The sequence below is a fragment of the Oncorhynchus kisutch genome, linkage group LG1 (assembly GCF_002021735.2).
Source record: "Oncorhynchus kisutch isolate 150728-3 linkage group LG1, Okis_V2, whole genome shotgun sequence".
NCBI classification, from domain to species: domain Eukaryota; kingdom Metazoa; phylum Chordata; class Actinopteri; order Salmoniformes; family Salmonidae; genus Oncorhynchus; species Oncorhynchus kisutch.
Genome location: NC_034174.2, coordinates 51673182 through 51695892, shown reverse-complemented (window position 1 = coordinate 51695892; position 22711 = coordinate 51673182). Strand labels below are relative to the sequence as shown.

At 42.1% G+C, this 22711-nt stretch overlaps 2 protein-coding genes across 5 annotated transcripts in view; both read left to right on the top strand.

Moving 5' to 3' along the window:
* Positions 1 to 644: 644 nt before the first annotated feature.
* LOC109876197 (probable peptidyl-tRNA hydrolase 2) lies at positions 645 to 15543 on the top strand. Of its 2 annotated transcripts, none has more exons than XM_020468650.2 (7): positions 645 to 1084; positions 4500 to 4622; positions 4819 to 4890; positions 4994 to 5068; positions 5409 to 5506; positions 5755 to 5869; positions 13565 to 15543. In XM_020468650.2, exons 2-7 carry the CDS (start codon positions 4512 to 4514, stop codon positions 13649 to 13651), a joined length of 558 nt encoding a protein of 185 aa, XP_020324239.1. In that variant the 5' UTR covers positions 645 to 1084; positions 4500 to 4511; the 3' UTR covers positions 13652 to 15543. The 2 variants fall into 2 exon arrangements, with proteins under 2 accessions (XP_020324239.1, XP_020324240.1); XM_020468651.2 differs by lacking the exon at positions 13565 to 15543 and adding an exon at positions 6561 to 6645 and having other exon boundaries at positions 659 to 1084.
* Positions 15544 to 17439: 1896 nt separating this feature from the next.
* setd5 (SET domain containing 5) overlaps positions 17440 to 22711 on the top strand; it is a 49571-nt gene continuing 44299 nt past the window's right edge. Inside the window, exon 1 of one of the 3 annotated variants that reach the window (XM_020468660.2) lies at positions 17440 to 17911. The gene's annotated coding sequence lies outside the window, so the exon portion shown is untranslated. The remainder of the gene's footprint in view (positions 17912 to 22711) is intronic. The other 2 variants (XM_020468657.2, XM_020468662.2) reach the window with 2 other exon arrangements.

The window sequence follows — 22711 nt, the reverse complement described above, 5'->3', positions numbered from 1 at the left end:
ATGGGAATCACGTTCCAGAGTTTCCCTGTTAGGGTGAAGGAGGTCAAAGTAGGAAAGGTCAGGACTGTCGAAGGTCTCCTATGCAGAGGCAGTGACAATTGTCGAAGCAGCGAGTAGAGATGATGAAGCTATGGCAGTGGATTTTTATTTTTAACCTTTATTTAACTAGGCAAGTGAGTTAAGAACAAATTGTTATTTTCAATGACAGCCTAGGAACAGTGGGTAAACTGCCTGTTCAGGGGCAGAATGACAGATGTGTACCAGTCTGGATGTCAGCCAGTTGAGAGATCCTGAAACACTAATCGCGAAGAAGGTTGATTTTGTTTTGTGTATTGCACAGGACAAACTAACAGAAGAAACTGGAAATCATTGTGAAAGTGACTAAAAGGTTCTTGGATCTCCAGGATTTCATGGCTGGAACATTGCAGGGAATACTGTCTGAAGATGCTTCACCCTTTCAGGCCCCAGAGCCTGTGTAGGAATCTGACTACATTGACTTTTGTTTTTTGAGAATAATACGAGTGTTTTATTTTATTCGTTCAAGTATCAGTTTTTACCCCACCCAGTAGGTAGCGCCAATATACCCTTTTGGATGTAGTCCGCAAATACGGCCCTTTGGCCACTAGAGGCCTCTATCATTCTCTATGGGCACAACTCAGGTAACGTTTTTGCCAAAATGCCACGTGCGTCAACTCACCAGTGCATTTATAAAAACCTAACCATTACGAAGCTTATATTCGATCGAATAAACCTCAAGTAGCTAGTACATCTTTGGTTGAGCAAGTTCGACATTCAATGACCCCCCCCATACAAAAATCGCTCACTTCGTGGTCTTATTTTGGTGACCGATTTTGGGCGGAGTGAACCCTCTCGCTTTGCCTCTTTCTCTCGGAACGAACCGTTCTCAAAATGGTGTAAAGAGGAAAAACCACAACACGCCCATTTTTGAACGAACAAGTAATCTGCAGTCAACAACCTGGCTTCGTCGTAGTGAAAGGACTGCGTGAATACTTGTTTTCAAATTTGCACTCCCATCCCACTAATTCACGGGGATTATAGCTAACACGCTATCTAGGCAGCGCAGGTAGGTGTGGCGGGCGCAATTTTTACACTGTAAACTAACTAACGTTGGTTTGACAGAACTTGCAGGAAAACTAATACATAGCAAACAAATGCATGTTAGCTAGCTAGGTAACTAGCTAAAATAAATAGCTATTAGTTAATGCGTGCTGTTCAATAATATTAGTGTTACAGTGCATGCTACTAGATACTGTAGCCAATTTGGTTGGTTGGTTGGCTAACGTTACGGTTTGTTTTCTATTTCATGGTTTACATTATTTCTCCTCTGTGTCTTGTGATAACCGTTGGCTAACTAGTTAGATGTCATCCCACAATCGAGCTGCCAATTTGTAAGCGATATAAGTAGCTCTTTCGTTCCATTATATGAGTAACTAGCTAGATAGCTGGCTAACGTTAGGCACGACTTGCTCTTCTCTGTCGGTAACGTTAATTGGCTAACGAACGTTAGTTGCGTGCGTTGTAGCTAGAAAGCTACCGTTACCTAGCTATGTTCGCTTCCTCAACGTAGCTAGTTAGCTGGCTAGCTGTAGACCACTGATAACTACATCATTTTTTTATTTAGGTTGCTAGGTAGCTATGATATCAGTTCACTAAAGTTAGTTAGTGAAACACATGGGGTGTCTTGTCTAGGTTGTCAAGAGACTAGCCATCAGGGCTGCCATCAGTATGAGAATGCCCCGATGGCTAGTCTACTTGGATGAGGATGCCCTGATTAGGGTTGCACATTTTGGGGGATATTCCGTGTGAATTAACGAAAATATATGCACAATAATATTAATACAATTTAAATGTGATGTTTTTAGCATTGGATATATTTACCATATCATATGGAGACAAACATAAACCATTTACCTTATAAGTAGATATAATTGCAAATTATTAAATCCTTCCAATAGAAAAAATGTAGTTCCTGAATTGAACTTTATTTAAATGAGTTGACTCTTCACATGGGATGTATTTGTCAGCCTGTTGTGTGCTTTGGTGTGTGTGTTCCCAAACAAGGAACAGTTGCGCTCTGAGGCGGCTGATGTTGGTGGGATTTGGAGGATGATGGAGGCAACAAGGTGGCTGATGAGATATGTTGGCATGACTGCCATATTGCATCTCCATCCCAAAGCCCTTGCTTGGAAGTGTACTTCTCCAGACTGCCAAGAACCTTGCCCTCATCCAGACCAAGGTGGCGAGACACGGTAGTGATGACACCATAGGCCCTGTTGATCTCTGCACCAGACAGGATGCTCTTGCCAGCATACTTGGGGACCAACATGTATGGGCTTCAGGCAGAAGTCTTCACGCTTTTTCATGTATTTCAGAACTACAGTTTCCTCTGCTTGGAGCAACAGTGAAGTGGGCAATGCAGTACGGATTTCTTCTCTTACATCTGCAAGCAGAGTCTGAACATCACAGGATGGCATTGTCTCCCTCAATTCGTGCAATGGCTACTGCTATAGGTTTCAGGCTGCTTACCACTCTCTCCCCAAATACATAATCCAGGAGGATCCTCTTGATGGAGCTGTCCATATCGGCAGACTGATATGGCCATTTCTTGGAGAGACTCCTTCCCCTCCAGGAGACTGTCAAACATGATGACAACACCACCCCAACGGGTGTTGCTGGGCCATTTCAAAGTGGTGCTCTTATTCTGCTCAGTTTGCTTTGCTGCTATAACTTGATGACCATTCACATACCTAACCATTTCCTTGGTTCTCTTGTAGAGTCTATCCATTGTTTTCAGTGCCATGATGTCCTTGAGGAGCAGATTCAATGCATGAGCAGCACAGTCAATGGGTGTGATGTGAGGGTAGGACTCCTCCACTTTAGACCAAGCAGCCTTCATGTTCGAAGCATTGTCTGTCACCAGTGCAAATACCTTCTGTGGTCCAAGGTCATTGATGACTGCCTTCAGCTCATCTGCAATGTAGACACCGGTGGTGTCTGTTGTCCCTTGTGTCTGTGCTATTGTAGAACACTAGTTGAGGGGTGGAGATGATGTGGTTAATTACTTCTTGCCCATGAACATTCGACCACCCATCAGATGATTGCAATACAGTCTGCTTTCTCTATGATTTGCTTGACCTTCACTTGAACTCTGCATCCAGCAAATGAGTAGATAAAGCATGTCTGGTTGGAGGGGTGTTTATGTGGCAAGAAACTTTAAAGAAATCTCTTCCAATACACATTGCCTGTGTGCATCAGCGGTGAACCAGTTGCATACACAGCTCGAGCAAGACATTCATCTGCATTTCTCTGACTACGTTCCTCCATTGAGTCAAAAAAACTTCTGATTCCAGGAGGACCATGAGCTGTTGCTATAAGATGTCTGATTCATAATGTTCACCTCGAATAGAAGTAGAGGGACTTTTGTCAGTTTGCTTGTTGTGAGTGCTGAGGGAACTTTATGCACTTTGCCAGGTGATTCTGCATCTTTTTTACATTCTTCATATATGATTTGACACAGTATTTGGAAATGTACACAGCTTTTCCTTCATTAGCTGCAGTGAAATGTCTCCACACATTAGATGGTGCCTGTGGCATTTTCCTGTAAAGATTAGGGGGAAAAATTTAAAAATACCCAAATACAATTCCATGAACAGATTAATAGTTAAGCAGTTAGATTAAACAACTCCTTTTGTAAGATAAATGTTTTAAAATGAAACATGTATGGAAACAGGTGAATTAACACTCCTCAGCAGGCTCAAGCAAGCTAAAACCCACATGGTAGCAAAAACTAACTAGCAGAAATTGTTAACAAGATAGAAATGATTTAAACACACTTTGCTGTAGGCTACTATTTACTAGTTAACAAAAAAAGATTGTATGTCATATTAAATATATTCACCCCACCTAGTATTGTTATCACAACTTAACAGAAAGCATGTAGTCCTTGGCTCAGACAGTGTAGTAGTGTGGGCTCAATAGCATCTCATTCGTGTGCAAGATCTTGAGAATCAGCTGCACATGTGATGGAAGAATGCACTGTGTGCCCGAGGGTTGCAATTCCATTAAATTGGGGATAGTTTAACCAAAATATGCCATAAGACCTAGAATTACCTTATGTGTATCTCACAAAAAAAAGGTTTACTGTTATAAGCTAACTTTGTGTGAATTTAAGGAAAATTCATGGAACATTTCTGGACATTTACTGAAAAGTTTCCAACCCTTTGCAACCCTAGCCCTGATGGTTAGTCTACTAGGATGAGCATAACCCTGATGGCTAGTCTACTAGGATGATAATGCATCATGGTTCTCTGGCTGTGCCTCAAGCCTTGTTGAACTGGAAATACAGGCACCAAAAGTTCATAATTTAACATCATGGTGCTAGTCTTTTAAATTAATTGACACAGCTTGTGGAGAACTACGCTAAGGTGTATATGTGTGTTTTTTTTAATGCTGCACCAAACTAACTCTAATCCAACTAGCTCCAGCTAACTATGGAGCCCTCCGACCAACAGACAGGCCCAGACTCTGGCTCTCAGGAGGTCAACTCTGTGTACCTACAGCAACTTCGGGAGCTGGACATCCCAGAGGAGGCTGCCAAGCAGGTGGGTTAATTTACTGTATACAGGTTCTCTTGCATTTCCTGAGATATGATCTTTGATTTACATTTTCTAATGCAATATTTATATGTATCTACTTACTAAGGCATCCATAATGACTGTAAAGAGTACCATAGCTATGATTGACATGTCTAATCCATCCAACATTGTCTGCCATTTTCTATGTTTCTCCCTCCCGCAGGCACTCTTGCACACCCGAAATGTGTCTGCTGAGGAGGCTGCCATGTACTACTTCAACAAGCTGGAGAATGAGGTACCCACGAGATAGCCTTAGTCCGCACAGGTACACGTTGGTACATTACGTCTCCTGTATTGTGTCTGAGCCCACCCTGACTGTCTCTCTCTCGTCCCCTCAGGAAGAAGGAGACGACGACCTCATGTTCAAGATGGTGTTTGTGGTGAACATGGACCTGGCCATGGGTGTGGGAAAGGTCAGTTTGAAGACAAGGGTTGGAATGTGTTTTGATAGATTTTATTTGCCTGTTTAAGAAAACCAATGCATGCATTGTAAACGCGTGACAGGAATATCACAGTCAGACTTATTGCCATTGTGATCCCTAAATTACATGGTGCAAAAACATTACAAAGATACATTACATAGCTAGATATGATATATTTTGTCTGGCTAGTATGCTTGTTGTGGTGTAGTTTGTTCCAACCAGAAGCACAAAGGCCCAGTTTGCCCCGGTTGTTTAAAAAAAATGAGAATCACACCTCACACTCAAAGCTAATACATTAAACATGCTTACTCTTAAAGTGTGTGTTGTGTAGGTGGCTGCGCAGGTGGGCCATGCGGCCGTAGGGCTTTACCAGGCCCTGCAGGAGAAGAACAGCTGGAGGGAGATGGCCTGGAAGTGGGACCATGGCGGGTAAGGAACTGACTGGACAATTTTTTAAAATTAGGGCTTTACTGGAGCAATACCATAATCATATGTGTTACTTGAGACTCCACACTGCCGAACAAATTGGATCTGATCAGGTAAAGAACGCCAGACACTTTTATAACGCCATAATGACATCTGGTAATGGCAATACAACTATCTGCTGTTCTATGTGCCGCTTCAACCTGCTGTCGATGTTTGCCACAGCAGGATATCTGTGTGTTTGTGGTATGCAGGGCGAAGAAGGTGGTGTTGCAGGGGACCAACATGGCTCACCTTTTGGAGCTGCAGGCCCTGGCAATGAGCCTTAGCCTGCCCACGTATCTGGTCCAGGACGCCGGACGCACCCAGGTGAGACGTTCGGCTACACAGCAACGGTTTCAGGACCTAGTTACAGACCCAATGTGCCACTATTACGGCTCTATGGTAGCACTGCTGCACCTGCTTACAGGCCCACAACCCCACCATGACGGTTTTGTAGTTATAGTAGCTCCTGCTTACAGACACATGCACCAGCATTGGGGCTCCACAGCAGCACCTGCTGTGTTACGTGGAAGCCATTATGTTTCCACGTAACACTATAGTGTCTGCTTTTAGGGGTACGCACAGTCATTATGATAAGTATTGAGTTTGAACGTAGTATACCCATCTGGTTTGAGGAGTTGGCGAGATAACTTTGGTCAACTCTGAGTTCAACTTGGGACAACCGGTATCACAAAAGAGGCTCACCGTATAGCCAGGTAAATGTATATGGCAACAAATGCTTCAGAACTAACCTGCTCCGGGGCATGCTAACTAGGGGATAACTCCATTTATGAAGTGTATGAGACATGAGTTGAGGACCAATGAAATCCGATTCGTTCCCTCTTGTGAACATTGCGTCATCAAAGATGACAGATTAAATATTTAATTAATCAAGTTGTTTGTGTGTAAAAAAACAAATACCTATCACATTACATATTTAGTAATGACAGCGTGCATTTGAAATGTCCTGCTTTGTAAAACTATTGACATTGACATTATACAATTGTTTTATCCATAGGAGTGGGGGACAAGGCGCTGTGTGCATTAGAGGTCGACCGATTATGATTTTTCAACGCCGATACCGATTATTGGAGGACCAAAAATATATATATATATATATATATATATATATATATATATATATTAATGTTTGTAATAATGACAATTGCAACAATACTGAATGAACACTTATTTTAACTTAATATAATACATCAGTCAAATCAATTTAGCCTCAAGTAAATAATGAAACATGTTCAATTTGGTTTAAATAATGCAAAAACAAAGTGTTGGAGAAGAAAGTAAAAGTGCAATATCTACTATGTAAGAAAGCTAACGTTTCAGTTCCTTGCTCAGAACATGAGAACATGTTAAAAGGAACCACCAGCTTTCATATGAGTCTTCAATATTCCCAGGTAAGAAGTTTTAGGTTGTAGTTATTATAGGAATTATAGGACTATTTCCCTCTATACCAGTTGTATTTCATTAACCTTTGACTATTAGATGTTCTTATAGGCACTTTAGTATTGCCAGTGTAACAGTATAGCTTCCGTCCCTCTCCTCGCTCCTCCCTGGGCTCGAACCAGCAACACAACGACAACAGCCACCATCGAAGCAGCGTTACCCATGCAGAGCAAGGGGAACAACTACTAGAAGGCTCAGAGCGAGTGATGTTTGAAACGCTATTAGCGCGCGCTAACTAGCTAGCCATTTCACTTCGGTTACACCAGCCTCATCTCGGGAGTTGATAGGCTTGAAGTCGTAAACAGCACAATGCTTGACACACAACGAAGAGCTGCTGGCAAAACGCATGAAAGTGCTGTTTGAATGAATGTTTACCGCCTGCTTCTGCCTACCACTGCTCAGTCAGATACTTAGATACTTGTATGCTCAGTCAGATTATATGCAACGCAGGACACGCTAGATAATATCTAGTAATATCATCAACCATGTGTAGTTAACTAGTGATTATGAATGATTGTTTTTTTCTAAGATAAGTTTAATGCTAGCTAGCAACTTACCTTGGCTTACTGCATTCGCACAACGGGCGAGAGGGAGGCAGGTCGTTAATGCGTTGGACTAGTTAACTGTAAGGTTGCAAGATTGTACCTCCGAGCTGACAAGGTACAAATCTATCAATTTGCCCCTGAACGAGGCAGTTAACCCACCGTTCCTAGGCCGTCATTGAAAATAAGAATGTGTTCTTAACTGACTTGCCTAGTTAAATAAAGGTATAAAAAATAAATAATAATAATTGGCAAATCGGTGCCCAAAAATACCGATTTCAGATTGTTATGAGAACTTGAAATCGGCCCTAATTAATTGGCCATTCCAATTAACCGGTCGACCTCTAGTGTGCATTGATAAGCACATGAGACTGCCTTAACTATACCTAATGAAAGAAAGCACTTATAAGGGCCTATTTCACATCATAGCCTGCTAAATGTGCAATAACTTTTTTGTAAACAACATTTTTAATTGACCTTTTGGTATTATAAAATGGGATTAGACGGGGGTACATAAATATTACAATGAGTCTGAGAAAATAAGTGTGCCTACAGAAAGTATTCATACCCCTTGACGTATTCCACATTTTGTTATAGCCTGAATTCAAAAATATTTATTTTCTCACCCATCTACACACAATTCCCCACAATGACAAATTGAAAACATGTTTTTAGAAATGCTTGCAAATTTATTGAAAATGAAATGCAGGAATATCTCATTTACACCCATGAGTCAATACATGTTAGAATCAACTTTGGCAGCGATTATAGCTCTTGAGTCTTTCCCCGAAAGTCTCAAAGCTTTTAACACCTGGATTGTACACTATTTGCATTATTTGAGAAGTTCTTCAAGCTCTCAAGTTGGTCGTTGATCATTGCTAGACAGCCATTGTCATGTCTTGCCATAGATTTTTAACTCAAAACTAACTAGGCCACTCGGGAACATTCAATGTTGTCTTGGTAAGCAACTCCAGTGTATATTTGGTCTTGTGTTTTAGGTTATTGTCCTGCTGAAAGATGAATTTGTCTCCAAGTGGCTGTTGGAAAGCAGACAACCAGGTTTTCCTCTAAGGTTTTGCCTGTGCTTAGCTCGATTCAGTTTATTTTTATCCCCCCCCAAAAAAACTCTCCGATGAGCATACTCATAACATGATTCAGCCACCACCATGCTTGAAAATATGAAGTGGTACTCCGTGATGTGTTGGATTTGCCTGAAACAGAGCCTTGTATTCCGGACATGAAGTTAATTTCTTGCCCATGTTTTTTGCAATTTTCATTTAATACCTTATTGCAAACAGGATGCATGTTTTGGAGAAGACAAAAAAATTATATTCAGCGTTCCCTCTCTTCACTTTCGTAATTTAGATTAGTATTGTGGAGTAACTTAAATGTTATTGATCTATTCTCAGTTTTCTTCTATCACAGCCATTAAACTGCCTTCCTCTCCAGCAACTTGAGTTAGGAAGAGGACGCCTGTATATTTGTAGTGACACACCATCCAAAGTGTAATTTAATAACTTCACCCCGCTCAAAGGGATATTCAATGTCTGCTTTTTAAAAGTTTGATCCATCTACCCATAGGTGCCGTTTGCGAGGCATTGGAAAACCTCCCTGGTCTTCATGGTTGAATCTGTTTGAAATTCACAGCTCGACTGAGGGACCTTACAGATAATTGTATGTGTGGGGTACAGAGATGAGGTAGTCATTCAAATTGTTAAACACTATCGCACACAGTGAGTCCATGCAATTTACGTGACTTGTTAAGCAAATTTCTACTCCTGAAGTTTATTTAGGCTTGCCATAACAAAGGGGTTGAATACTTACTGACTAGTTTCAGCTTTTCATTTGTAAAAATGTCTAAACATAATTCCACTTTGTCATCAAATTTTATTGGTCACATGCATGTGTTTAGCAGATGTTATTGTGGCTGTAGCGAAATGCTTGTGTTTCTAGCTCCGGCAATGTAGTGATATCTAACAAGTAATGGCTAACAATTTCACAACATACACCGAATACACACACATCTAAGTAAAGGAATGGAATTAAGAATATTTAAATATATGGACGAACAATGTCAGAGCGGCATAGACTAAGATACAGAAGAATAGAATACAGTATATACATATGAGATGAGTAATGCTAAATATGTAAACATTATTAAAGTGGCCTGTGATTTCAAGTCTATGTATAATAGGGCAGCAGTCTCTGTGCAAGTGATGCCAATTGAACAGTCTGATGGCCTTGAGATAGACGCTGTTTTTCAGTCTCTCGGTCCCAGCTTTGATGCACCTGTACTGACCTCCCCTTCTGGATGATAGAGGGGTGAACAGGCAGTGGCTCGGGTGGTTTGTTATCCTTGATCTTTTTGGCCTTCCTGTGACATTGGGTGCTGTAGGTGTCCTGGAGGGCAGGTAGTTTGCCCCCGATGATGTACTGGGCAGACCCACCACCCTCTGGAGAGCCCTGCGGTTGCTGTCGGTGCAGTTGCCGTTCCAGGTGGTGATACAGCCTGATAGGAATGCTCTCAATTGTGCATCTGTAAATGTTTGTGGGTTTTAGGTGCCACGTCAAATTTCTTCAGCCTCCTGAGGTTGAAGAGGCACTGTTGTGCCATCTTCACCACACTGTCTGTGTGGGTGGACCATTTCAGTTTGTCAGTGATGTGTACTTCGGGGAACTTGAAGCTTTCCACCTTCTCCACTGCGGTCCCATGGATGTGGATAGGGGGGGGGTGCTCCCTTTGCTGCTTTCTGAAGTCCACGATCATTTTTTTGTTGATGTTGAGGGAGGTTATTTTCCTGGCATCACACTCTGAGCCCTCACCTCCTCCATGTAGGCTATCTCATTGTTGGTGATCAAGCCTACCGCTGTAGTGTCATCTGCAAACTTGATGATTGAGTTGGAGGCGTGCTTGGCTACGCAGTCATTGGTGAACAGGGAGTACAGGAGGGGCTGAGCACGCACCCCTCTGGGGGCCCCAGTGTTGAGGATCAGCAAAGTGGAGGCGGTGTTTTCTACCTTCACCACATGGGGGTGGCCAGTCAGGAAGTCCAGGACCCAGTTAGACACAGGGTGGAGTTCAGACCCAGGGCCTCGAACTTCATGATGAGCTTGGAGGGTACTACGGTGTTAAATGCTGAGCTGTAGTCAGTGAACAGCATTCTTACATAGGTATTCCTCTTGTCAAGATGGGATAGGGAAGTGCAATGGCGATTGGATCGTCTGTTGTTCTATTGGGGCGGTAAGGAAATTGAAATGTCTAGAGTGACAGGTAAGGTAGAGGTGATATGATCCTTGACTAGTCTCTCAAAGCACTTCATGATGACAGAAGTGAGTGCTATGGGGTGATAGTCATTTAGTTCAGTTACCTTTGCTTTCTTGGGTAAAGTGACAATGGTGGCCATCTTGAAGCATGTGGGGACAGCAGACTGGGATAGGGAGAGATTGAATATGTCCGTAAACACACCAGCCAGCTGGTCTGCGCATGCTCTGAGGACGTGGCTAGGGATGGCGTCTGGGCCAGCAGCCGTGCGAGGGTTAACAAACTTAAATGTCTTACTCGCGTCGGCCATGGCAAAGGAGAGCCAACAGTCGTTGGTAGTGAGCCGGGTCAGTGGCACTGTTATCCTCAAAGCGGGCAAAGGTTTTTAGCTTGTCCGGAAGCAAGAATTCGGTGTCTGCGACTTGGCTGGTTTCCCTTTTGTAGTCTGATATTGTCTGTTGACCTTGCCACATCTCGTGTCTGAGTCGTTGAATTGCGACGCCGCTTCATCTCTATACTGACGTTTTGCATATTTGATTGCCTTGCGGTGGGAAAACTACACTGTTTGTGTTCTGCCATATTCCCAGTCACCTTGCCATGGTTAAATGCTGTCCCCAGTCTACCTGGCCGTGCTGCTGCTCCAGTTTCAACTGTTCTGCCTGCAGCTATGGAATCCTGACCTGTTCACCGAACGTGCTACCTGTCCCAGACCTATTATTTGACCATGCTGGTCATTTATGAACATTTGAACATCTTGGCCATGTTCTGTTATCTCCACCCGGCACAGCCAGAAGAGGACTGGCCACCTCTCATAGCCTGGTTCCTCTCTAGGTTTCGGCCTTTCTAGTTTTTCCTAGCCAACGTGCTTCAACACCTGCACTGCTTGCTGTTTGTGGTTTTAGGCTGGGTTTCTGTACAGCACTTTGAGGTATCAGCTGATGCACGAAGGGCTATATAAATACATTTGATTTGGTTTGCGCTTTCAGTTTTGCTTAAATGCTGCCATCTATCCATGGTTTCTGGTTTGGGTAGGTTTTAATAGTCGGTGGGTACAACCTCTCCTATACACTTCCTGATAAACTCTGTCACCATATTGGTATATTCATCAATATTATTCTCGGAAGCTACCCGGAACAGTCCCCGTGATCAAAACAATCTTGAAGCGTGGTTTCCGATTGGTCAGACCAGCATTAAATAGTCCTTAGCACGGGTACTTCCTGCTTGAGTTTCTGCCTATAGGAAGGGAGGAGCAAAATGGAGTTGTGGTCAGATTTGCTGAAAGGAGGGAGAGGGAGGGCCCTGTAGGGCATCCCGGAAGTTGGAGTGGCAGTGGTCGAGTGTTTTAGCAGTGCAAGTACTACAGTCGATGTGGTGTTAGAACTTCGGTAGCTTTTTTTCTCAAATTGGCTTTAAAATCCCCAGCTACAATAAATGCGGCCTCAGGAAATGTGGTTTCCAGTTTGCATAAAGTCCAGTGAAGTTCTTTGAGGGCCGTCGTGGTATCGGCTTGAGTGGGGGGTATATACTGCTGTGACTTATTTAATGTTTTATTTAAGCTTTATTTAACTAGGCAAGTCGGTTAAGAACAAATTCTTATTTACAATGATGACCTACCCCGGCCAAACCCTAACTCTGGGCCAATTGTGCGCCGCCTTATGGGACTCCCAATCACGGCCGGTTGTGATACAGCCTGGAATCGAACCAGGATATGTCTCTAGCACTTAGATGCAGTGCCTTAGACCGCTGCGCCACTCAGAAGCCCAAAACACCGCTATAACCGAAGATAATTCTCTTGGGAGATAATACGGTCCGCATTTGATTGTAAGTTATTCTAGGTCGGGTGAACAAAAGGACTTGAGTTCCTGTATGTTATCACGATCACACCATGAGTCGTTAATCATGAAACATGCACCCCCGCCCTCCTTCCCGGAGAGAGATTTATTCCTGTTTATGCAATGAACTGAGAACCCAACTGGCTGGACCGACTCAGACAGTATATCCCAAGAGAGCCATGTTTCTGTGATGTCTCCCTGGAAAGAAACCCTCGCCCTGAACTCGTCAACTTTATTATCCAGAGACTGAACAATAGCGAGTAATGTGCTCGAGAAGCGGTGGGTGTTGTGCACGCCTCGTACGTCGGACTAGAAGACCACTCCGAGTATGTGTTTTTGGGTCTGCCTCTGGAATCAGTTCAATTGCCCTGGGGGGTGCGAACAAAGGATCCGCTTTGGGAAAGTCGTAATTCCTGGTCATAGTGCTGGTGAGTTACCGCCGCTCTGATATCCAATAGTTCTTCCCGACTGTATGTAATAACACATTTTCTGGGCTAATGGTAGAAATAATACATTTTTAAAATCTGCAAAGTTTCCTAAGAGCTAGAAGCACGGCAGCCCTCTCTGTCGGCGCCATTTTATGAGATGGGGTATTGTGTGTAGGCCAGTCAATTTTAAATTCAGTCTGTAACAGAACAATGTGGAAAAAGTCAAGAGGTGGGAACTTTTTGAAGGCACTGCAAAAGACAATACAGCAGAAATTTGGGGCTCACAAGTTCTGTAGAGGACAGGGGGGGGGGGGATGCAATTCAACATAAAAAACTATCTGCATCAATTAATATTAAGGGGTTCTCTATTGAGATTTAAATAAATGAATGCCTAGTCTTCCCTGCCTTCCCACATACTTTTGTTGTTACAACCTATTCTTAGTACCTCCTACCCACAAGGATGCTAGTCTAAATTCTATGACCTGCTCTTTTGCCAGGTGGAAGCTGGCTCGCGCACCATCCTGGCCATCGTTGGGGAAGAGGATATGGTGAACAACGTCACTGGAAGTCTGAAGCTGCTCTGAGGGACTTAACCGGCTGTGGAGGTGCAGGGCCATGTACAGGGCCATGTACTGCCACTGGGGCAACCAGCAGAGGGCAGCATCCCCTAACAGCAAAAGGGTCTCAACATGCAAGCGCATAACAACAACGTAATGAAACAAAAAACAGGAAAAAAGAAACAACCAGACATGACCCAACCACCAAGTCGAACACACTCAGCCATTTTTCTTCTTGTTTCCTGTCTGATCCACTGACTGGAGAAGAGATGTACACAGAGCTGCTTAGGTTGAAAGGAAGGGACTGGTTCCCCGAACTGACCATGTTGAAGGCAGTTTGAACAACTTTTAGTGTCTACTTGTATCTTTTTTTGATTATGGAGTTTTGCTAGTTAAGGGAAAGTCCATTACTATATGAGAGCATCATATCCAATTTTTATAAAGGTGGAAGTCCATGACAATCTTAATTCCATCTCCCAATTTAAGATATGATTTTAGCGTTTGAAAAAAAATCAAGGATAGAGCCTTGTCTTTTGGTGATTGTTAAATACTGTTGTCATAAATTCAAGGAGCGAAATATGTAATTTTAATATCCTTTAGGATACTGCTTGGGAAGAGTGCTTTACTGATACCTTTACTATTTCTTTGATGTATAAAATGAAGGTGTATATGTATACATTCTCTCCCAAAGACCATGTCCCTTAGAATCTATAACACTACATACTGATGTCAAATGTCCATCCATTGCATTTATGTGCATCTGCTTAGGCCATATATAATGTGGTGTGCCCATTGAGATAAAGGGCTCATCTTTATCTGTGCCATTATAGCACTTTGACAGCATGGGTAGGGCCATTGAGGCTAGAACCCATAGGAATCCCCACCCAGTTGACTACTTCCAAATGGGGGAAACATGGAAGCCCTCAATGGTGCTGCCCATGCTACAGGCTTTTGGCCGCTAGAAGTCTATCAGTCGCTATGGGTGTGCCATCCTCCACGTTTCGCACAATCACTGTTGGACTTTGCTACATAATTTTTGTGGTGTATTTTAAATGTATTTTATTTTTCTGTTCTTGCTAAAAAAAAAAAAGGGTACGGTCGACTTGAGGCTCAATGAGTTATAATTCCTTGTCTGGGGACTTGGTAGACATAACACTGTATTTGTTGAATAGGATTTGAGTGCAAGGAACTCATTGTATGGGTCAAAATAAGTGACAGTGCTGATGCTTGCACAATGCCTAAGCGCATGTACTTTAGCTGACTATTATGGATAATAGTTTACACAAGTGAAATATTTGTGTAACTGCTTTGAGGGTAAATGTGTTAGCACAGTGTAGCTAGCTAGCTAAATGGTTGCGCAATTAGTTTTTTACCAAACCGGTACATACATTTTAAGATGGCGTAGCAAATACAGATTAACATTTGTTAAGGACCGCTTAAAGAATGACTGATTCTTGCACTTAGTCTTCAACATTTGACTAACAGATACCTAGGATATATTTTATGTTTCTGATAAAACAGCTCTTTGTTCATTACTATAAAATAAATTGTATTTTGTGGGCATGAGATTCCATTTGGGACCATAAATGGCTCTGAAGTCTTAGTAAATATGGAAAAGGCTTATATGACATGACTTGCATCTAACAGTTACTCAAATGAAATGTTTTCATATTATTTGTGTTCGAGACCATGCAAAACCCCATGGCTGCATCCATGTTAATGTGTTAGGGCTTTGTACATATTAAAACCTAGGAGACAATTACAAATGACTCCTGACCAAGTGAACTGATTTTTTTGTTTTAGTTACGTGATCCGTATAACACATGTTTTATGTGAACATTTCTACCCCAACACAATGTCATATGGCACACAATTCCTTTGCTGTTTTGTTTATTGTATTAAAACTATTAATGTTGGAAGTTGTGCCCTGCCACGTTTGTAGCCTGTTCATCGTATTTACAATATAAGTATTGGCGAAGGCACTATATCTGGAACGGTTGCTGGGAGACTTGTACAGAAGAGTTCTTTAATCACGTGAGGGCTACAGAACAAAGGTTATCCTGTCTGTACACTTACCCAACTTCCCAATAACATTTTACCAAACACAACCTGGGTGCGTCTTTCGGTTCGTTAGATGGGTGTGAGAACCTGGAAACCAGTGTGGAATTATTTGTTATTAATATGTTATTCTTCTGTTATATTAGGGTCAGAATGCATTCTCATTAGTTATTTGGCCATAGAGGTTTACGGGAGCCCATCATGTCTAGCTTGTTTTATGTATTGAGCTACCCTCGATGAGAAAAGGTAGTAAATGTACCAATCGTTTATCAGCAGAGCTGGGAAGCCAAATAAATTAACAAAGCCTATGCCAATTACGTCAAGGATGTAGGAATGGTCTGCCCTTCCCCCATATCAATCCAAGTGAGGAATAAAACCAAGATGTCGTACGATCTATAATTATATATATTTTGGAACATTAATATCTGTTCACTAAAATGTACATAGTTGAACTAAACTGTAAATCGCTCTGTATAAGACCGTCTGCTAAATTAGTAAAATGTTATAGAAAATGCATTTAAGAAAAAAACAACCGAAAGAACCCTTGATTTATTCAGAACACGTAATCTTCGTTTTCATCGTGCAGAAATAGACAGTGTATGGAAGGTCTCAAATTGATCATTTATATTCACAAAAATGTACACAGTTTAACATCTTTATTGTGAGTTTGTGGTTACATTTGTCACCTACTGTCACCTGGAACAATTTATGAGTAAAAGTAACAATTTATACATTTTGAGAAGCGTGAAAAAACAGCGTTATATCGTCTAGCCGTATTTCCACTTCCCACCGTTGCAAAACAAATGACAGTAGCGTGATCATTTTAGCCAATCCCAATTATTCTCCCAGGTCTCATGACGTCATAACAAATTAAGAAGCCAATCGCATGAACGCTTAATTACATCCAGTCATCCTCAGACGCAGTTATGATTTATTGTTTACCAATGAAGGCTAATGGAAGCGGAATCTAACATTTCACCCATTCTTTGAATGTGCGTTAGAACAGTAGAATATAGCCTAAAATCAAATTTATGTTTTACTGCTATGGAATGTGTTTTTTTTATAAGAAAATACGATCTGCTCGCAAACATGGTATTTTCGTGCAGTTAATGAGCCATTCGAATAGATAGTATTTTCGTGAAGCGTAACAATGGTTATCCCCAGTCAAGTGTGTAGCGACTGAATTCGGGCTGGGCAGTAGGTGGGACCAGAGTTAATACATACAACCCTGGTCAATTTCCCTGCCCAATCCCATGCCAGATCATACAAGCTCGCCCGACATCTCATATTCTGTTGTATTTCCTTTTATGGGGCCCGGTAGACCCCGTTTAGCTAAAAATTGGCTACTCTAATTATTAGCTCTATCTGTATGTAACGAAGTTGTTTTCTCTTTGCGTTGAGCAAACACATAAAACATTCAAGCAATATAATCATTCTATAAAATAACGAGAGAAAAAAATCCACGACTTTTTCATTTAATTACTTGAGCATTTTCTTCGTACTGTAGACACGGGTCCGCTTTTTGTATCAAATTCTCTGCAAAATCCATCCATTTCTACGGTCACTTGCTCTCACTCCTGTGTGCCACCACTACACATAGCAGAATCCGAATGTGCTTCCACACCCCTCCTAGAAGAACGTCACGCCCTCTGCGTAGAGAAAATCCAAATTCGTCGCCCAATCGCTTGCTCATACAGACTAATAAATATATAGGAGGCAGGACATCGGCGCAAAACCCGCCCTATTAATCAGCCCCTGCATCATCGCTTGGGAAACCCGGTGGCATGGTTGTGTGTCACTTTCGCTGGGACCCGCGGTCGATGCCGGTGGAGGGGGATGGGTGCCACTGCGAATGTTAGAACCCGAGACAGAATCAGAGCCCTGTACAACATAGAGCAGCATATACCCCTTTATAAATATCAATTGTAAATCATATAAAACGCCATAATAAATAGATCCAAGCACCGGGGATTCAACATAGACACGCGATGGAAATACGGTGCCCAAGCAGGACAGGGAATTAAACTTTTAACCTTTGCGTGGGAGACATAGACAAGTTTGTTTCCTACCCCGGGAGAGGGAGCTATCTTGGGGGGCAAAGGATACAGGAGACGCCGAGGCCGAGGTTGAGGCCTACTGGTCTAGTTCGATTTGATGTTGGAATACTCGAAGATCTGCAGACAACACAGGAGGATATTTTATTTGTGCTGGGTTGGAATGTCTCACTAGGTGAGTGATTGTCATGTTAAATGTGTATTTTTGGGGGGGATGATCAACTTTTCAATGTTTTAGTTTAAACACATTGAATGGCTTTTTGTCTTTCAGTATCATAACGCCATCAATAGAAATGCAGTATCAGTAACCCTGTTCTCTAGCTAATGCAACTGTCACTTTGTCGTCCTTCATGGGGTAGTTTAAGTATTTTCATAGTTTAGATTCCTTTTGCTAATATTCCTGATGTTGTCTAACGTCGCAAAGCAGTTGATGTATGCAATGATTATCCTTGGTTTTGGCCAGGTCCTCGTGCAATTCATGTAATTTAGCTAGCCGCATTCATTGGAATTCTTTGGTAGTTAACTAGGCTTACTGACGTTACCTAATATCAACACTATGTATTCTTGTTTTATGATAACCTGAAACATTGTATTCTTTTGCATTTGTTAATTTAATTGAACTAACGTTAGCTCAGCAATGAGTGCATTTTATTTAGTTACACCATTTCCATAACTGTTACAAAGGTTTCAACTTCTAATGGTTGGTTCCCACGATGGCTGAGCAGCTGAATATTCATATCAAGATAAATATCCATCTTTCGTTTTTTGGTTCTCACTACATTGACTATAGTCTACCTAAAAATAGGACATCTAGCTAGCTGTTAACTAGTAGCTATATACCTTTTCCCATTGAAGTGACTGTCCACGTAGTAAGTAGTTTTATAATACAACTAGCCAACTACATTAGAATAAACCACGTTTCAAGAAGACACTCTCAGTAGGCTCCATGGGACCCTGGTTTGGTGTTTATTAGCTAGCTAGCTATATGAGCTTGTTAGCAAGATTGGCTAGATAGCTAGGTTGCTTACAAGTTGCTTGCCTTAACAAGTTGATAGTGTAGATGGCTGTAGTTTGGAATCATCAGTTTGATACAAAGTTGCTTTTCTTGGTAGCTAGCTCTGCATTTAGGAGCAGCCTTGGACGAAAATTAGTGAGGGAAATGTCCTCAAGGAAGTTAGCTAGTTGACTAGGCTAGCAAGGATGTAGCTAACTTTATGGACATGTTCCAGTTGATTGTGTACTCACTTGATTTAGTATTTCATTATCAGTCTGTGTTGTGAGATGGTGAGTATAGCTACGTTTGCTGAACATGTTTACAGTTGTGCTTACATTGAGCTAGGCTATTCTGTTATTTATTCCGAGTTAGCCAATACTAATGTTAGCCTAACCCTAGTTACGTTTTGAGTTCAGTGTATTTGCCTTGTGGGGTAAAAAAAAAAAAAAGTAGGCTATGATTGGGGAAAACTTTTTCTTTGTCGACTCAAGCTAATAGAAAGCCATATCTCAATAGTAGTGACTTGCTTTTCTCATTCTTCTCCACCTCCCCCAACCTCTGTGGTGGAGAATAGAAATGGGTGGTATTTTTGAGGGAGCTCGCGTTTCCTTTTTTTAGCCTCCATTTTTATTTCAACAAGTGAGCCGGAGCGCAAGAATGGAATCGCTGTAGACTAGAATCGCTGTAGACTCGGATGCTGATGCTGAGCTCTGTTTTTCTGCGAAGCTGATTAAACACCGTTTGGCCTGTTTGACTCTCGGTCTATGTTGGACAATGCCCTGTTAATGACACACACGATGAACTCGACGGGCAACTGTTTCACTTCGTTGCCACCAATGTAGCCAAATTAATCTTTCCTGTCATTGTAGAGTTGATTTGGACAAGCCCTCGCAGTTTATTTTTAGCTTCACCCATGACTGGCCTGGATCTTGTTGTTGACGTTGGCCTAATTGTAAGATCAGTAAGAAGGCTTACTGATCTTCACATTTAATTTTGTGTACTGGCTGGCAGCCATTACATTTTTTTTTACTTATGCATTGTTACAATAGTAAAGGGCCATTGCCGTTGAGCTTATGTTATATAGTTTTCTAAATTCATTAGGGCGCCACAATAGCTGCCCTCATCATTGCCTGAGTTATTTGGGTAAACTCAGCTGCCCCATGTAGACTCCATGAGGTACTGGTTACTGCCAAAATAAAGGAAACACTTGAGTAAATGAGGGATACAAAGTATATTGAAAGCAGGTGCTTCCATACAGGTGTGGTTCCTGAATTAATTAAACAATTTACATCCCATCATGCTAAGGTTCATGTATAAAAATACCCAGTTGCCCATTATTTTGGCTACCATGGCTAGAAGAAGATATCTCATTGACTTTGAGTGGTCTCAAAGGAGCATAGGGGGCTTAAAGAGCGTGTCTCAATCACTAGATGCCAACCCAATTGAACACTTATGGGAGATTCCAAATGATGGAACATTTTCATAGAAGATTAGTGTCACATCCCTCCAATAGAGTTCCAGACACTTGTAGAATCGCCAGAACGACTAGTGGTGGCGACTAGTGGTGGCCCAATGCCCTATTAAGACACTTCATGTTGGTGTTTCCTTTATTTTGGCAGTTACCTTTACATGCACTGTCTATTGCTCGCAGAGCAGAGAGTTGGCTACAGTGAGAAAAATAACTGTTTGATTTCCTCCCAGCTTTGCCTGTGTAGGCCAATCTGGAACCGGATGTGTGACGACCTAGTCAAAGCGAATGTGTTGTGTCCAACTCAGTGTTCAATGTGTCATTACCTAGTCCTTTGGAATAATAATACACATTTGCCATGTTTTCTACAAATATTCTTCAAATGTCAAAGTTCTTCTACAAATTGAGTGTATAATGGTTAATTTGTCAGTCCTCATTTCAACCCAAATAGATGAGCTGCTGTAACGTTTGGATAAGTGTACTTTATTTGATAGTATCGCAAGGTATGCTGCTGTTGATTAGCTCTGCTTAGATTAGAAGCCTTCAGTGTCACAACACAGCATGATAGGCCTACACATCAAGAGCAAGTGATCCTGTTTTGTATAACCGCAAAATACTGTCAGTCCATTTTTGCAGATTGTCAGGAATAAAATGGGAAAACTTAAATGTCACTGATGGACTGGTGATTTGATGAAACAGTTTGGCTACCACAACCTTAGTAGTGCGGCTACCACGACCTTGCCAATTTCATACTGAATAGGCGGGATTGAAATGTGTTGGTTGCTCTCGAAGCATGCCGGTGGTAAGGCGCACAGAGTAGAGACTTATTTCGATTGGTCCCGGCGCGCATTCTCTGAATATGTTTTCCCATCTTTTAATAGCCTCGCCGCTGCCGTTCTGGCCACTCATAACCGTTTGAAACATGAGCCCCCCCCACACTCCCCCTAGCCTGACCCTTCTTGTTATCTAGAACAAACGGTGTGCTCACCAAGAGAGACAAAGACAAGCACACAAGCCCCTAAGAAACGCAGGGAGAATTGGGACATGGACACAATGGCTCGCTTTCTTAACCCAACCTGCAAATATTGTGAAATGTCCACATGGTCTACTTGACTTGTTCATTTTCTATAACCTGCCTCATATAGCCTACCATTTTGCATTTTTAGGCGCCTCTTACACAGGGTCACCTTGTGAGGGTAAAACACTTCCCACCGCCCGCGTAACATAAAGAATTTAGCCTACATATAACACGCAATCAACATAAAGGAGTTAACGTAAGAGTCATTCAGAAAGAGAAAATGGCTTCTGTACACTTGTGTTTTGCCTTGGCAAGCTTATCTTTGAGAGTACTGTACTGTTGAAGAACATCTGCTCGGATTTCCTTTGCATTATTGTGTGTGTGTGTGTGTGTGTGTGTGTGTGTGTGGGGAGGCTGTGGAATTCCCCCCCAAAAGTGGGCCTCGCTAACTTTCGGAGATCTGAAGGAATGTGCGGACGGGCAAGATTAGTCTGGCCTGTTTATTTTTTTTTGTGGTGTTCCTATTAAAGTGGATCGATGGCTACACCCACACAGCTGTAAAATAACTACACGTGATCATTACTGTTGGGGCAACATTGTGTCGTTGAACTAACATAACACTAATCCATGTAAGGGGAAGTTGTTCTCAAATGTTGACATAGTTGCATCTTATTTAGATCACCTTTGTGTGTGAGAGAGACTGGCAGGATGCTGGCCGGTTTTCAACAAAGGAAGACAGGATCCCAGCTCCGTCGTGCAGACTACTTTAGGCTAGGGGGATGTGGTTGGTTGTTAGGAAGAGCAAAGAGAGAGGGGGGAAATTTGCTATTTTTTTTGCTACCCCATTTGTATGCTGATGACACTTCGTTTCATTACATGGAGGGCAGGTGTGTCCATTGACATGGTAATGCAGTGGTGAGTTTCTGCTTATGCAGAGCACAGTCACTGTTTTGAATGTGTCATTATATGGCCAGTTGGACGGATTGAATTCATGGCTCAGAGAATTAATAAGAGAAGCTTGGTTGTGTCTGAGAGTCTGTGGTTTCACTTTAGCTACCTCCTTGTTTGGTAGTGATTTGCAATGGCTTTCAGAAGTGTTTCTTCTACAAATAAATGTCCTGCAGTGGCGGGTGGAGTTCATGTGCCCCCCCCCCCCGGATAATTTTTATAAATGACTGAAGCTCTTTTAAAAATTATTAACATATTGGACTGGTCATTATTTGTGTGGGGCTAAAATGTTTGAATTTGTCCACCGCAGAGTTCATTTTCACTCTTCCCTACGTGAGATTACGACACATTGCCAAGTTTACTTTCTTTGGATAGCCTAGCTCATGTGAAAATGGCTAACGTAGGCCTAACCAGCGAAATAAAAAGCAAGGTTACGATAAGGGTATAGGCTACAACACAATTGTGGAAACAGGTGCTGCATGAGTGAAATCCCATGTCTGGAAGGACAACAGTGCGGTAGATGGATACACCGCCTACACACAGTGCA

Coding starts and splice junctions, on each gene's coding strand:
- LOC109876197 (XM_020468650.2), top strand. CDS start 4,512: ATGGAGCCCTCCGACCAACAGACAGGCCCAGACTCTGGCTCTCAGGAG. Junction 5,069..5,408: donor TGGCCATGGGTGTGGGAAAG/GTCAGTTTGAAG, acceptor TGTGTTGTGTAG/GTGGCTGCGCAGGTGGGCCA. Junction 5,870..13,564: donor AGGACGCCGGACGCACCCAG/GTGAGACGTTCG, acceptor CTCTTTTGCCAG/GTGGAAGCTGGCTCGCGCAC.